A 13,184-nucleotide genomic window follows, 5' to 3' on the forward strand; every position below is an offset into this window, starting at 1 on the left:
AACATAGGTTATAAGAATTTTCTCAGAAAGTTACCAAATATTTATATCTTTTAACATAAACAAAACAAGCTATCTCTTTTTGCTGAGACTAATAATTTATTAAGTTTTCATAGTTCAATTGGAGGAGAGACAGGCATGAGACAAATATGAGCAAACAATCTTAACATTTCCACACAGACAAGAAGTCAAAACAAGAGAGAATTGGACAGCTTCCAATAATATCTCCAGAAACCTTGAATTTCCAAGAAAATAACATTCAGGAAAACTTTGTTAAAAAGGAGGAAAAAGTTTTCCTCAACTTTCCAATAAAAATAACAGGGCAGGTCTCTTTACCAGTTTCAATGAAATTAACAATGACAAGTTCCTTTCACTGGCCTTTGGGTATAGGTATAGTTGTGTAGGCACTGATGCTGATACACTTGGCTTTCATTAGAAATATTAATTCGAATCTTGGGTTGTGTTACATACTAATCACTGTGACGAGAAAACAAAGCATATAAATTTTTGGTATTGTCATTGGCAGTACAACTAACAACAAATCTAGTAGTTTTTCACTAGGGGTCTGGGAGGGTAAGATGTACGCAGTCTTACCCCTATCCCTAAAAGGGCAAATCGGGAGATCTTCGACTAGAGAACGACTGGAAAAAAAAAGTAATTGCAACAAGTAGGAATAACAGTAAAATGAAATAAGATCGAATCCAAAAATGCAGTCAAACTCTAGATAATAATAAATAACATACTAATACTAATGTTAGCTAAAGGCGAAGAGAAACTCTAGGCAGTGGTTTTCGTAATTATTTATTTGGTACTGCTAAGTACTTTTTTATCTTTTCCCCCTCGTTGGATTGGAAATCATGGAACTATTATACTTTATATCAAAGACTTTCTGGTTTGAGTTCAAATTTGTTAGTCTCTTTCATGCTGGTTAGTTATTATCCCAATCAACCCGTTGCTTTTATCTAATTTTAATTTCCACATAAGACAATATGGTGGTTTTGGATCAAATCTAGAAATACTTGCATAGTATATACATGATTAATGTTTGATGGGTTTTTAATGTATGATTGATTATTAGGAGTAATAGATCATTACTTGAACTATATTACTATAGTAGTTTCAATATGATGCTTATAAACAGACATGTCCATTGGTGTGGGGATATGCACATTCGCTTCATTACATTTTTTCTTAACAACGTAGAAGTAATAAAACTGTAAAAGTGTCATTTAAAGTAGTATTTATAACTAATACTAGCATGTTTGGCCAAGTACTTTTAAAAAATTACTTTTTGTGAGTAATAATTTGTATTTTACTATTGAATTTTAAAAGCATTTTTGAGCATAAGTTAGTGCTTGGACTAATCTTTTAAAAAGCACATTCGCTTTTCAAAATCTATTTTAAATTCTATTCAAAAATACTTTTTTTTCTAAAAACTGGACCAAACACCTCAAAGAAAAACACTTTTTAACACAAAAGAAATTTGGCCTAGGCTATAATTTAACATCCTCTTCTTAAATTGTGATTGGTCCCTAGTTATTTTTGTGAGAATAATGGTCTCAGACTGTTTATGAGTTTCGAACTCACAATGAATACTACTATACCTCTTTCCTGTCTAACTTTGAAGGGGTTACAAAAATTAATGAGGAAGTATATAAATCCTCCATATAAGAAAATGACCTAAACTTTTTTTTTTCCTCTTAAAAATCTATTTCCAGTATCTTTTCTCGTTATTACCAAAAACACATTGTTTCTGACAAAAATAGATTTTTTAATTTTTTTTTTAAAAAAGAGAGTTTATTCCTAGTAAGAAAATGGAGGACAAAAACATTTGATTGTGACTTTGTCGCGAGTTGCGACCAAACAGACCCGAATTCTTTATCAGTCTAATCAGCCGATACGCGTTGCATTAAATTTTGTGTCTTGCCGCACTTTCACATAGTTTGGTATGATTGTGATTCCTCATTTTCTGCTATCTGCATTTTCCTTGTACTTTTCTGAATTAGCGCGGTAGGTAGTTGATCGTTGCTTCTTCTTAATATAATAACATTACTAATTTCGGTTATTTTCTTGGATTTTTCTTCTTCAAATCTTGAAAACCCCATTGATGTAACCTTGATTAATCAGGGAAAAAAAAAAGCAACAATAATTTATTCAAGAACACCCACCCACATTGTCTTCGTGTTATGCAGATGACGACATTGACTTAAAGAAGTCTTCCAGTTTGAATAATATAATTGTGAAGAACTACACGCCCGCGCGCACACCACACCACACCACACAGCACCCACCACACTACACCACACAGCACCCACCTCACCACATAGCACCCACAGTGTGTTTGTGTTAATGCATAAAAGAACCACACCATTCGTGTCTGACTCTTGTGACTGAAGCTTCCTGCACAGTTTCCTGCCAAATGGGGTCATTAGTTTCTATATAAGACATTAGTAATTGGTAATTGAACGTTACCTGTTGTCCATATTGAGCAGGACTATTTCATCATTAGTTTTTGTATGTTCACTACTCAATTCAACTTTGATGGTACAAAAAAGGAATATCAATCGGGATAGTGATGACGGCTCTGAGTTTCCAGCTCGAGAATCTAAGCGCCAACATCCTTGTTCCCCGTATGTTGCTTAAATTTTCTGTATTTCAGCTGTCTTTTGTGAATTTGGATTCCGTTGTTCTGAATGACATTTTTTTCACAGGCTTTTTACAAGGTTAAGGAGTTATTCTTCTCCACAAGAACTTGCACTAAGGCTGGAGCCCTCAATCCGAAAATGGGTATGATTCTATGCTCAAAGCAAGAAAACGTTATCTTTGTATTTGCTGAATAAATACATTAAGTCTTTGTGGAGGTGCAAAGGGACGTCATTCGTTAAATTTTGCAACTTCTCAAGCCCTTTTTTGATTGGAAGATTTATTTGGTTAGTGAATCATCAGGTTAAAGCCTGGACCTCCTTGACAAGATATATTCGCATTTGTTGATAAAGTTGCGTTTATATTTCTGTAAGTTTTGCCTGCATTTTAACAAGTTACAAGGTTTTTTCAGTTTTATTGCTACCCGAAGTGTTCTTTACCTTTTCTTAATCTTTTGTACCTGCCATTGAATATCTGCACTATGTAATTCCTATTCTCACTGTTTATTTCTTTAACTTGTTGTTCTTCCCTTTTATCTGATTGTGTCTGGTTCTTCATTGGATGATTGTTGTTGCTTCGTGTTATTATTGATATGATTCATGTGCTTGTTCAGTTATTAAACAATACCAGTACATGTATGTAATTCTGCCGGTATATGAGTGCCTGTGAAAATGTCCTTCACAAGGCAAAATCTTGAAATATTTCTGTTCAATTCCCAATTGGAGTAATTTTGTTTTATTTTGTTTTTTACTTTGATTTGTCTTATGTTAAAGTTTCTGTATTTATCATCGTTTGTTTTCTTAAACGGTGATAGGTGCGTGAAGAGATTGAGAGAACACTTCAATCAACACTGAGGTTAGTTCTTGCTTTTAACCAAATGGCTGTTGATGATCTCCGTGACTTTTCCTCTACCATGCTGATGTTTATGTTATTAAACATGATTTGACATTATTTTCTTTGTTTGTTGCAGATCCTCACTTAATGAGGAGGAGACTACTCAATCCAGGGCTATTCATCTACATTTTGATGATATACTTCCTTCTACCCTTTTCACCGGTAGTAAAGTAGAAAATGTGGACAATAAGCCCATTAAAGTTGTCTTGTATGATACTAGTTCCAACCAGAGAATAACATCTGGACCCATATCTTCAGTAAAAGTTAGTGTGGTAGTGCTTAATGGGGAATTTAATCCCAATGATCGAGAAGACTGGACTGAGGAAGAGTTCAACAGAAAAGTTGTTTGTGAGAGAGAAGGAAAACGTCCATTATTGACAGGAGATTCAATTATTCAGCTAAGGGACGGTGTGGGACATCTGGGTGATATCAGCTTCACTGACAATTCAAGCTGGATAAAGAGCAGGACCTTCAGGTTGGGACTGAAATTGATTAACCGTTCTGGTGAACTGAGGGTCAGAGAAGGAGTTAGCAAGCCCTTTACTGTGAAAGATCATCGTGGGGAGGGTAAGTTCATTTTCTGCATTACCTGCCCTATCCCTAGTAACCTGTTGATAACTCCCCCGCAAAGAGGGAAAAGAGGATTGTTCGGTAGAAATTTGTTTAGGCTCTGCTATATTATCCACTTCTACTTGTCTCAAGCGGATTGGGATAACCATTTCGTTGAGATTTGATTGTATTATTGCTTTCCAGTCTTTGTGCCTGTTATTTGGATGTCATATTTCGTACTGACATTATTTTATTTTCTTATTCCTTTGGTTTAGCTTACAAGAAGCATTACCCTCCCGCTTTGGGCGATGAAATATGGCGGTTGGAAAAGATTGGAAAAGATGGCGCATCTCACAAACGGTTGAGTCAGAAAGGAATATCCTGTGTGAAAGACTTCCTACGGCTGTATGTCATGGATCCATCTCTATTACGCGAGGTAAGGTCATCCTTAATAACACTTAGAATTGTTCGTCTTTGGTCTCAAAGTTAACCTTTTGTATTAATAAAGTGTAGTTTTGTGGTGTCATGTAACCTTATTCTTGATAATTGTAGATGCTAGCTTGTGGGACGTCCACATGGGAGAAAATAACTGAACATGCGAACACTTGTGTGTTAGACAACAGTGAGTGGTACATATACAATGATGGAGAAAGTATTATACTTCTGTTCAACTGCATCTACGAGCTTGTAGGAGCAATTCTTGATGGACAAAATTGCCTGTCCTTGGACAAACTAGATGCATTTCAGAAGGTCTGTATCCCACTTCGAAATTTATTTGGTTCTCTAAGTAAGAGTTCAGAAGCTGATAGTATTTCTTGTAACTGCCAGCGGATGGTAGAAGACTTTAAGCGTCGTGCTTACAAAAATTTGAATCATCTCATTCTCCTTGAAGACCCCTCTCTGATAGGCCAAGCAGTCCTAGCATCAAATCTGCAAATTGGCTTTTCTCATATTCCTATTTCAAGCCAGCAGATTATGAACTACCCAGTTGAACAAGGTACGAATTATCAATATCTTCTTTCTTCAGTCACAAACCTCTTATTTTACCTTATATTTTCCATTTTCTATTGCCTTTTATTGTTTTCTTTTTTGGGGGGTGGGGATTAAGGGTTGGGGTTTGGCAGAAGTATGCTTTCAGATAAGCATATGCATGCTTCTGTTTGAGCATAAATAAGCTGTATCCCTGAACACGTTGTCACTGTTTGGACTTTGGAGCCAATAATAAACTTCTTTCAATGTTTTAACCAAGCATGTCCATGCTTCTGTTTGAGCATAAATAAGTTGTATCCCTGAAAACAGTGTCCCTGTTTGGACTTTGGAGCCAATAATAAACTTCTTTCAATGTTTAAACCATCTAAAGAGTAAAGACTAAAATACCTGCATTAGCAATTACTTGGTCCTCTTAGCGGTTGTACAGTAAATCTCGGTCTTGATATCCAGTGATGGAATGGCTTTTGAACCAAACTTCGTTGTTATTCCTCTTTCTTGCCTGAGAAATGATGGCATGACTAAGAAAATGTTTTCTGCAGATCAAGTGGAGTTACAGAGCAACTCTGATCATACCACAATTTCACCATCACTATACACAGCGCAACAAGATAGTCCAACTGCAGTTTCCATGCCTGAAAGCTTTCATGGAATGCAAGCATTTAATTCGACCTTGGCAAGCAGTTTCTTGATCAGTGATCCCTGCTGCAGTATCTACCCTGGTGACTACGACTGGGGTTCCAGTGGTTCAATTGAGTCACTGGGTATGACCGATTTTCTACCTCCCAACAACAATTATCAGCTTGGAACACCAGCATTGCCAGGGAACGGATTGTTCGCGAGTTCAAGCATTCAGCCAGTTTCTCCTGATTTAGGCTTTCACATTGCAAGACGTGGAAATCCCAGAGCAATATGGTGCACAATCCGTGCTGTCCTGAAATGGAAAACATTGGTTAAGCGAAAATGTTTGAAGATGGAAAGGCTTTTGCATGTAGATATCTGAAGTTAGTTGGAGATTTTGACCAGCAAACTTCACCTCCATGTCTCAGCCTATTCTTTGAACCTTTCGGTATCTATGTCAATATACATTGCATATAGCATATAGCATCTAGCATAAAAGAGTAAATTGTACATATAGTAAGGGTTTTGTCAGGATAAAGGTGCATGTAGGATAAATTTGCTTGCAGAAACAATAGCAAGCATTCAAATTTATGCTACCCCAAATGCCATCGTCCTTCGAGGAGTTTAGTGCTAAACTCTTTATTAAATAGTACTGTAGTAGTCTTCTTGTGTGTTTCTGCATCAGATGTAATAACTGGTGCTTATGTAGGAAGTAATATGAGATTATAATAATTAGATGTTGTGTCAATATTTGAATTATTTGCCTATGAAACATTTCTTCAGAAAGTTTTTCATAGATTTCTAGTAATCAAAGAATGAATCTCATAAAAAAAAGAATGAAGCTCATGAAAGACGAAAACAATTTTCCTTCGTCTTCTTTGAATGTCTTAATAATCAAAGGGGGTATTCAGAGATTTATTTTATTAAGGCAGAATGTCTTAAGACAACCTTAAACTGTGCCTAGTCCTAATTACTCCTACACTTGAATAAGTGAATTTAAATACCCCTCGGTCTACCACATGGCATAGCAAGTGGCCTTAGCCAGCCTTTGGTGTGTGAAGGTGTATAAAAAATGAGGCCTAAGCAGCTCAAACGGTCAAAAAGCCCCCTAATTAACATTTTCCGTTATTTTTCCCATCTTTCTCATGGCTACTCTTCCTATACCTTCAACCTTCCTCTTTATAACTTCCTTATTAAAGCACAACTAGTGTTTTTGCTTTCCCTATAATTCTGATTTTTCTTTTTTAATTGCAAAAGTTTCTAGACATATTTCTTGGTTTTCTCTCCAACTTTCTTCGAGACATTCAAGATGAACCCACTTTGTCGATTGAAGACCCACCACAATTTAAATATTATTCCATTTGATTGGAACCCATCCACACTAAATAAACACCAAAACCAACAAAATATAAACGGAAGCTTACTGAAAATTGTTTAATGGAAATTTCTAGACTTGAACCCTAAGATTTCTAGGTAAATCGAAGGAGCAAATGGGAGAAGCATTTGAGGGAATTTGAGAGAGTTCTGAGATACAGAGGAGTTTGGGCAGAATGATTTAATTTAGCTACTTTTACAACTTGTTTGGATGGTCGTTACATTTGTATTGTATCGTTTTGTTACTTTAAATTCAATATTTATTTTGATTGTTACTTAAATTCAATTGTATTGTATCGTTAAATCCATCGTTACATAACGGTGGAAAGTGCCACTTTATGAAACAATCGATTGGTGTTGCGGCATCGTTACCTTTTTTTTCTCATCTTGCACTTCCTTATTATTAAAAAATCTTATTTTATCCTTTACCCTACCTGTTTAAATAATAATTCTATCTCGTAACTTACATTTTTTAATAATATTGCACGTTTATTCTTCATATTGTTGGTGTATGACATCATGAAATGACGACAAACAATACAATCTATCCATATATTGTATACATCAAAATGATACAATACAATACAATATAATAGTATACGATACATTATGAAATGATACATAGCAACCATCCAAATAAGCTATTAAGTTCTTAGGTTTTAATCCGCTTTTTATTTTTTTTCTTAATTTTAGTATAGGTAATATAAAACCCTATTATTTGGCCTACGTGGAGCACACATCGGATAAAATGTCCAACAAGGCTAGCAGGTGTATAAACTCAAACTAAGGTGTATGAGATCGAGGGGGTATTTAAATTTATTATTCAATTGTAGGGTGGTAATTCGTACTAGGTATAGTTTAAGTTTGGGGAGGAAACTAATAATCGGTATCAAGTTTAAAAGTGTTTTAAGGTATTTTGCCTTTAATTAATAGATTCAGAACAATCTGAAAGAAAACCCATCAACATTTTGGATTTGAGCTGACACAATTCATGATGTTCATGTTACTGGAAATGCAAATCTCTCTTTGGAAAACACGTAATCGCACTCATTGTTTATATCGAATCAATGTATTTAACCTTGACAATTGTATATTAAAGGAGAATACATACCTCTTAAGTATCGTAACGATAACTCTATATGTTGTGAACTTGTATTCTGCAAATATTGAATTATTTAGATTTAAAATTTAATGTAACTGCATTTGTTTATATCTAAGATAAATGGTGAACAAAAAACTTTAGTTGGGGAGCCATATGCCTAATAAATGAACAATTAGTTTAACTATGAGTTTAACATTAATAAGCATAATTATAAATAAACAAAAAAAGAAACAATTATTTTTTCCTCTAAAGGTAGATGGAACAAAAATAACCCCTTTCTGAATTACATCATGAACTTCAGCCCGGAAAAAAAAAAAAGGCAAGCCACTTAAACTTGTAGGGTTTTTAAAAGCTGATACATAACTTTCAACTTTCTCATTTGAACACTCGAACTCATTTTTTCGATAACTAAGAAACACATTTGACCAATATTGACCATGACCATGTGGCATCAGTTGGTCCTAATTAGCAGGTCGCGTGAGGAACACGACGCACAGGAGCGTGAAAGCCCCCTTTCCGACGCCCAATGATACAAAATGGGTTGTATTTAAGTGTCTTCTTCTTCATTTCTTCTAAAATACTCTATTTATCCATTTTTGTAAAATCTGAAGCTCCATTCCTTCATTTTGTAAAATCTAAAATCTGAAGTTCCATTTCTAATTTTTTTTCTTTTTTCAGACCGTGAAAATGATAGAATCGAAAAGAGACAAATGAACCTTCATATCATATAATGTCACTGGAATCGAAATCACGGACCAAACGAAACTCGATCAGAACGAGATTAACATATAATAAACGAAAACAAAAAAATGGGTAAGTGATTATGATCGATTTTGGAAGGGGTCAGTGATTATTAGCCCATTGGTAACCCAGGTTTAACATGGGAGGGTTTGGTTAGAGAGAGGTTACAATGAGGAAGGGGTCGGTCTATGGAATAAAAGAGGGAGCCCCGATCTGTTGGGTTAGGATTTTCGCGGCCTTGATGTGTAAGACATCCATTGATCATTTGTTGACTGGATGGACACGTATGTGTATATGTAATACACGCGCGCATGATCAATGGTCAAATATATTTATTTGTTACAGAAAAAATGAGTTTGAGTATTCAAATAAGAAAGTTAAAAGTTCATATATGACTTTTAAAACCCCTACAAGTTTAAGTGGCTAGAAAGCTATTCTGCCCAAAAAAAACAAACAAAAAAAATCATGTAACCTTTCCCACTATTTGAGGACAACCCGAAGCCGTAAAGGTTACACATTACATCATGACCCGGGAACCGACAGCGACTTTATCGGATCCAGTGGTACGTTTCGTAAATTCCACAATCCTTCAAACCCAATTCCAAAACTCACCCAAAAAATATCTTCTCCGTTTGGAAAATTTGAAATTCTCGAACGTTCCTTCTGGGATCACAAATCTTTTCTCCTGCCAGATATTTTCATCTTCCCTTCCTCCCTTAAAACACAAATCTTACAAGTCATCTCTTCCACGTTACATATTACGTTTCTGCCTCCATCTTTTTCCTCTTCAATATCTTCCCCTTTTCCCCTCTTTAAATTCTCAAATTTTCGTAACCGTATTTACTAATGGTTTAACAGAATTTATAACTTGGATGTGTGTACCTGTCAATTTAGGTACAATTTCTGTTTTGGCATCGATTTTTGGGAATTTGGCTCTGGGTTAGAAGAAAGCAAAACGGGTATGGATCGAGAAGGAGGATCCGCCGGATCTTGCTACTATTCAGTGCTTGGGATTCGTAAGGACGCCTCCTGCTCCGACATTCGCTCAGCTTATCGGAAACTAGCTCTGGTAAGCCGCAGAGTATTTTTTTTTTTTCAATTAACTCGGAATTGGATAAAAAGTTAAACCTTTGTACAAATATATAGTGAGTACTATGTGTAAGTGCATATGCGAGTATAGTACTAACATGCGTGTGATTTTTGGGTGAAGAAATGGCACCCGGATAGGTGGGCAAAGAATCCGTCGGTAGCGGCAGAAGCGAAACGCCGGTTTCAGAAAATCCAAGAGGCCTACTCAGGTTACAATTGATTCATTTATTTACAGTGATATAAAAGTAGTGTCTTTTGATGGAATCCGTTGACGGACGTCTGTAGTTATTTTAGCTTGTTGAAAAATAAAATGTCGTGTTCTCCGTTTTTCGTGTTGGCAGTTCTCTCCGATGAAGACAAGAGGTCAATGTATGACGCCGGTTTCCTTGATCTACTTGAGGAAGACGAAGTACGTAATTTTCCTCCTTTTTCCCAAGTAATCATTAAGAAATTCCCAGATTTTTATCCTCACGTTTCTGATATTCCACAATTACTAGTTTCTGATAAAAACTACTCCCTCCGTCGCTGATAAGAAACTGGAACTGAGGGAGTAGTTTTTATTAGGAGAAAGAAAAAATAGAAAGTGACATATGGAACTCCTCTACATTTTATGTAATTGTTAATGGTAAGAGCAAGTCTGATATCATATATTTAATCTATGTTTTGAAAGTCTTTTTAATTTTTACAATTTATGTTAAATATGTTTTTTTATTCTCAAAATCTAATGTTTAGTTAAATGCCGTAGCTAAAATGGGATGGAAGGAGGAGAAGTCCAAATTAATGTAAATTTTCGGGACAACGAAGAAGCAAATCATTTTACATTTTACCTTGTCATCCCTCCGTTTTCTTCATGTTACTTTAGGGTGATTATAAATTTACCCCCTAAGATTTTGGTGAAATTGTATGCAGGGAATGTGTGATTTCCTGCACGATTTGATGAACAGAATGGATCAAAATGTAGGGGCGGCGGTAAGAGATTAATTAGTTACTCCTACATGCATTTTTTAAGTGTATGATGCCTTTTGAAATATTGTATGTTTTTTCTTTTGAATTAATTGGAAAGGAGGAGAGTCTAGAGGATTTGCAGAGGACGTTCGTAAAAATGTTCGGTGGAGATTTAGCAAAGATGATGGATGAGGGAAATCCAACGGTGAAGAAGAGGGCAAGGGATTCAGGTTCCAACATAAGAGCTGCTCCAAAACGCAACACCACCTCTTATCGCTGTTAATTTTAATCAAACGGTAGGGAAGTGGTCCCTACCCAGCCCCTACGTGAATTACCTGTACAAACCTTTTGGTGTTGATTTAGTGGGCTGGATTAGATGAATCAGGGAGGAATTTAACTGGTTTATTGGAGGTACATTTGGCTAGTCAAAAAGAACTTTTTTAGACTCTTACTTTTCTAAGGAAGTTGTTTGGTGGCTCGCAAACTTTGAAAAAGTGTGGAGTATTAAATTAGGGGGCTGTTGAGTTGCGTAAATAAAGCTTCTCTTTGCTTAAATATCTTTTGTGGTTCCTTCGAAATATCGTCGCATCGCATTAGATTTGTGGTGAGTGGTTCCCTTTACCTTGTGATTAGCTTTTTGAATGTATTGTTGATATCTTGTAATTTTAAGCAACGGTGTACAAATAAAATCGACAAATCGTATCGATTCGATAATTCGAGTCAAATCGAAAAAAAATTCGACTATGATTTATTTTGATTGGTTTGGTGTTGGAAAAAAAAATCGACAATATTGGTTTGGTTTGTTTTTAACTTAAAAAAATCAAATCGAAATCAAATTAACCCGACATTATATGTATAAAAGTTTTAAATTAATACATGAAAATATTTATTGTAGTGTAGTTTATAAATATTTCTTAAATTTTTTTATAATTTATCTTTTAAGGTATTATTTCAAGCTTGGATTTATAAATTTTGGATGTTTCAATAAGTTTTATAGTCCATAAATGTTAGTAACTCAAATAAATCCTAAATTAAACCAAAATCAAATCAATACTAATGATAATAAAAGACATTCAATTCAATTGTACTATGAATGAAAATAGTATTGGATATTTACTTTTTAGTTTTTTTCAAGGTTTAGATAAAATGCATAACTTATTTTTTTTTTTTAGTGTTTAGTCATGTAAATAATAGTACTTATTAGTCGTACTTATTTTAGCAACTTATTAGTAATTTTAAATTATATTTATTTTCATTATGGCTTATTAATAATATTTATTTTATGTGATTCTCATCTTTATTGTTGAATATTTTAGTACAATGCCATAAATCATCTCATATTTATGTTATTTTATTAAAAACACCTTATATAGTTTTGCGTTACTAGGATTAAAGAAATAATTGGAGCACAAATTCTATGTTTTGTGTTATGAAGACTTTATGGGGGGGGAAATCGAAACAACCCGAAAACCCGAGAAAAATCGAGATTTAAAAACTCTATTTTTATTGGTTTTGTTTGGTCTTTAGATTTAAGGCCAAATACATATTGGGTCCCTTAAACTTGGCACCAAAATCCATTTGGACATCTCAACTTAGTCATGTTTCATTTAAACACTTCAACTACATTTCAACAGTGCCATTTAAACACAAAATACTATCGTGGCAAAAAGATTGTATTCACGGCTCTTGGGCGCGTGACTGGATCTGATATAATATTTTCCTTTTCTTTTTATATCCCTTTTCCCCCAAAAGTTCATCACCACCGTCCCTGGCCTATTGCTACAACTCATCTGTCACCATTTTCTTCCCCTTCCCCCTCCACTGTCTTGAAGCAATAGGCCGAAAACCTTTTAAATTTTGTAGGAATTTTGCTGGCTTGATAATGACATAATCTATGTGTTAAAGTTTTTTACAAAATAAAATGCATAGAAAGAGATAATCTATGTGTTGAAGCTTTTTACAAAATAAAATGCATAGAAAGAGAAGATTGTTGCCGCCCCTCCCCTCCCCCCCCCCCCCCCACATTTATGTTGCTTTGTTCGATAATGAATTCGGGTAACATCAGTTTGAAATTCTTGCTACCCGGTTCTTCAAAAATTTGAAGCTTTAAGAAAAATTAGAAATTTCATATTATTGCTGATAATATCAGTTAAAGATTAAAGCTGAAACCTAAAAGCTCCATGAACACCCACTCGAGTTCAAAGCTTTAAATTTCGAATTTTGAATTTCAAATTTGGAGGCT

General features: G+C 34.8%; 2 protein-coding genes across 3 annotated transcripts; both read left to right on the plus strand.

The window, feature by feature from the left end:
* Window positions 1-1,822: 1,822 nt before the first annotated feature.
* On the plus strand, window positions 1,823-6,439 carry LOC104113423 (calmodulin-binding protein 60 B). Of its 2 annotated transcripts, none has more exons than XM_009623582.4 (9): window positions 1,823-1,943; window positions 2,490-2,627; window positions 2,709-2,784; window positions 3,455-3,495; window positions 3,611-4,101; window positions 4,359-4,519; window positions 4,636-4,833; window positions 4,912-5,080; window positions 5,613-6,439. In XM_009623582.4, exons 2-9 carry the CDS (start codon window positions 2,539-2,541, stop codon window positions 6,071-6,073), a joined length of 1,686 nt encoding a protein of 561 aa, XP_009621877.1. In that variant the 5' UTR covers window positions 1,823-1,943; window positions 2,490-2,538; the 3' UTR covers window positions 6,074-6,439. The 2 variants fall into 2 exon arrangements, with proteins under 2 accessions (XP_009621877.1, XP_009621876.1); XM_009623581.3 differs by having other exon boundaries at window positions 1,924-2,007.
* A 3,099-nt stretch (window positions 6,440-9,538) lies between these two features.
* LOC104113424 (uncharacterized) lies at window positions 9,539-11,656 on the plus strand. Its single transcript, XM_009623584.4, has 5 exons — window positions 9,539-9,977; window positions 10,119-10,206; window positions 10,339-10,406; window positions 10,907-10,966; window positions 11,061-11,656. Exons 1-5 carry the CDS (start codon window positions 9,870-9,872, stop codon window positions 11,223-11,225), a joined length of 489 nt encoding a protein of 162 aa, XP_009621879.1. The 5' UTR covers window positions 9,539-9,869; the 3' UTR covers window positions 11,226-11,656.
* The last annotated feature ends 1,528 nt before the right edge of the window (window positions 11,657-13,184 follow it).

The sequence above is a fragment of the Nicotiana tomentosiformis genome, chromosome 1, assembly GCF_000390325.3.
Source record: "Nicotiana tomentosiformis chromosome 1, ASM39032v3, whole genome shotgun sequence".
NCBI classification, from domain to species: Eukaryota; Viridiplantae; Streptophyta; class Magnoliopsida; order Solanales; family Solanaceae; genus Nicotiana; species Nicotiana tomentosiformis.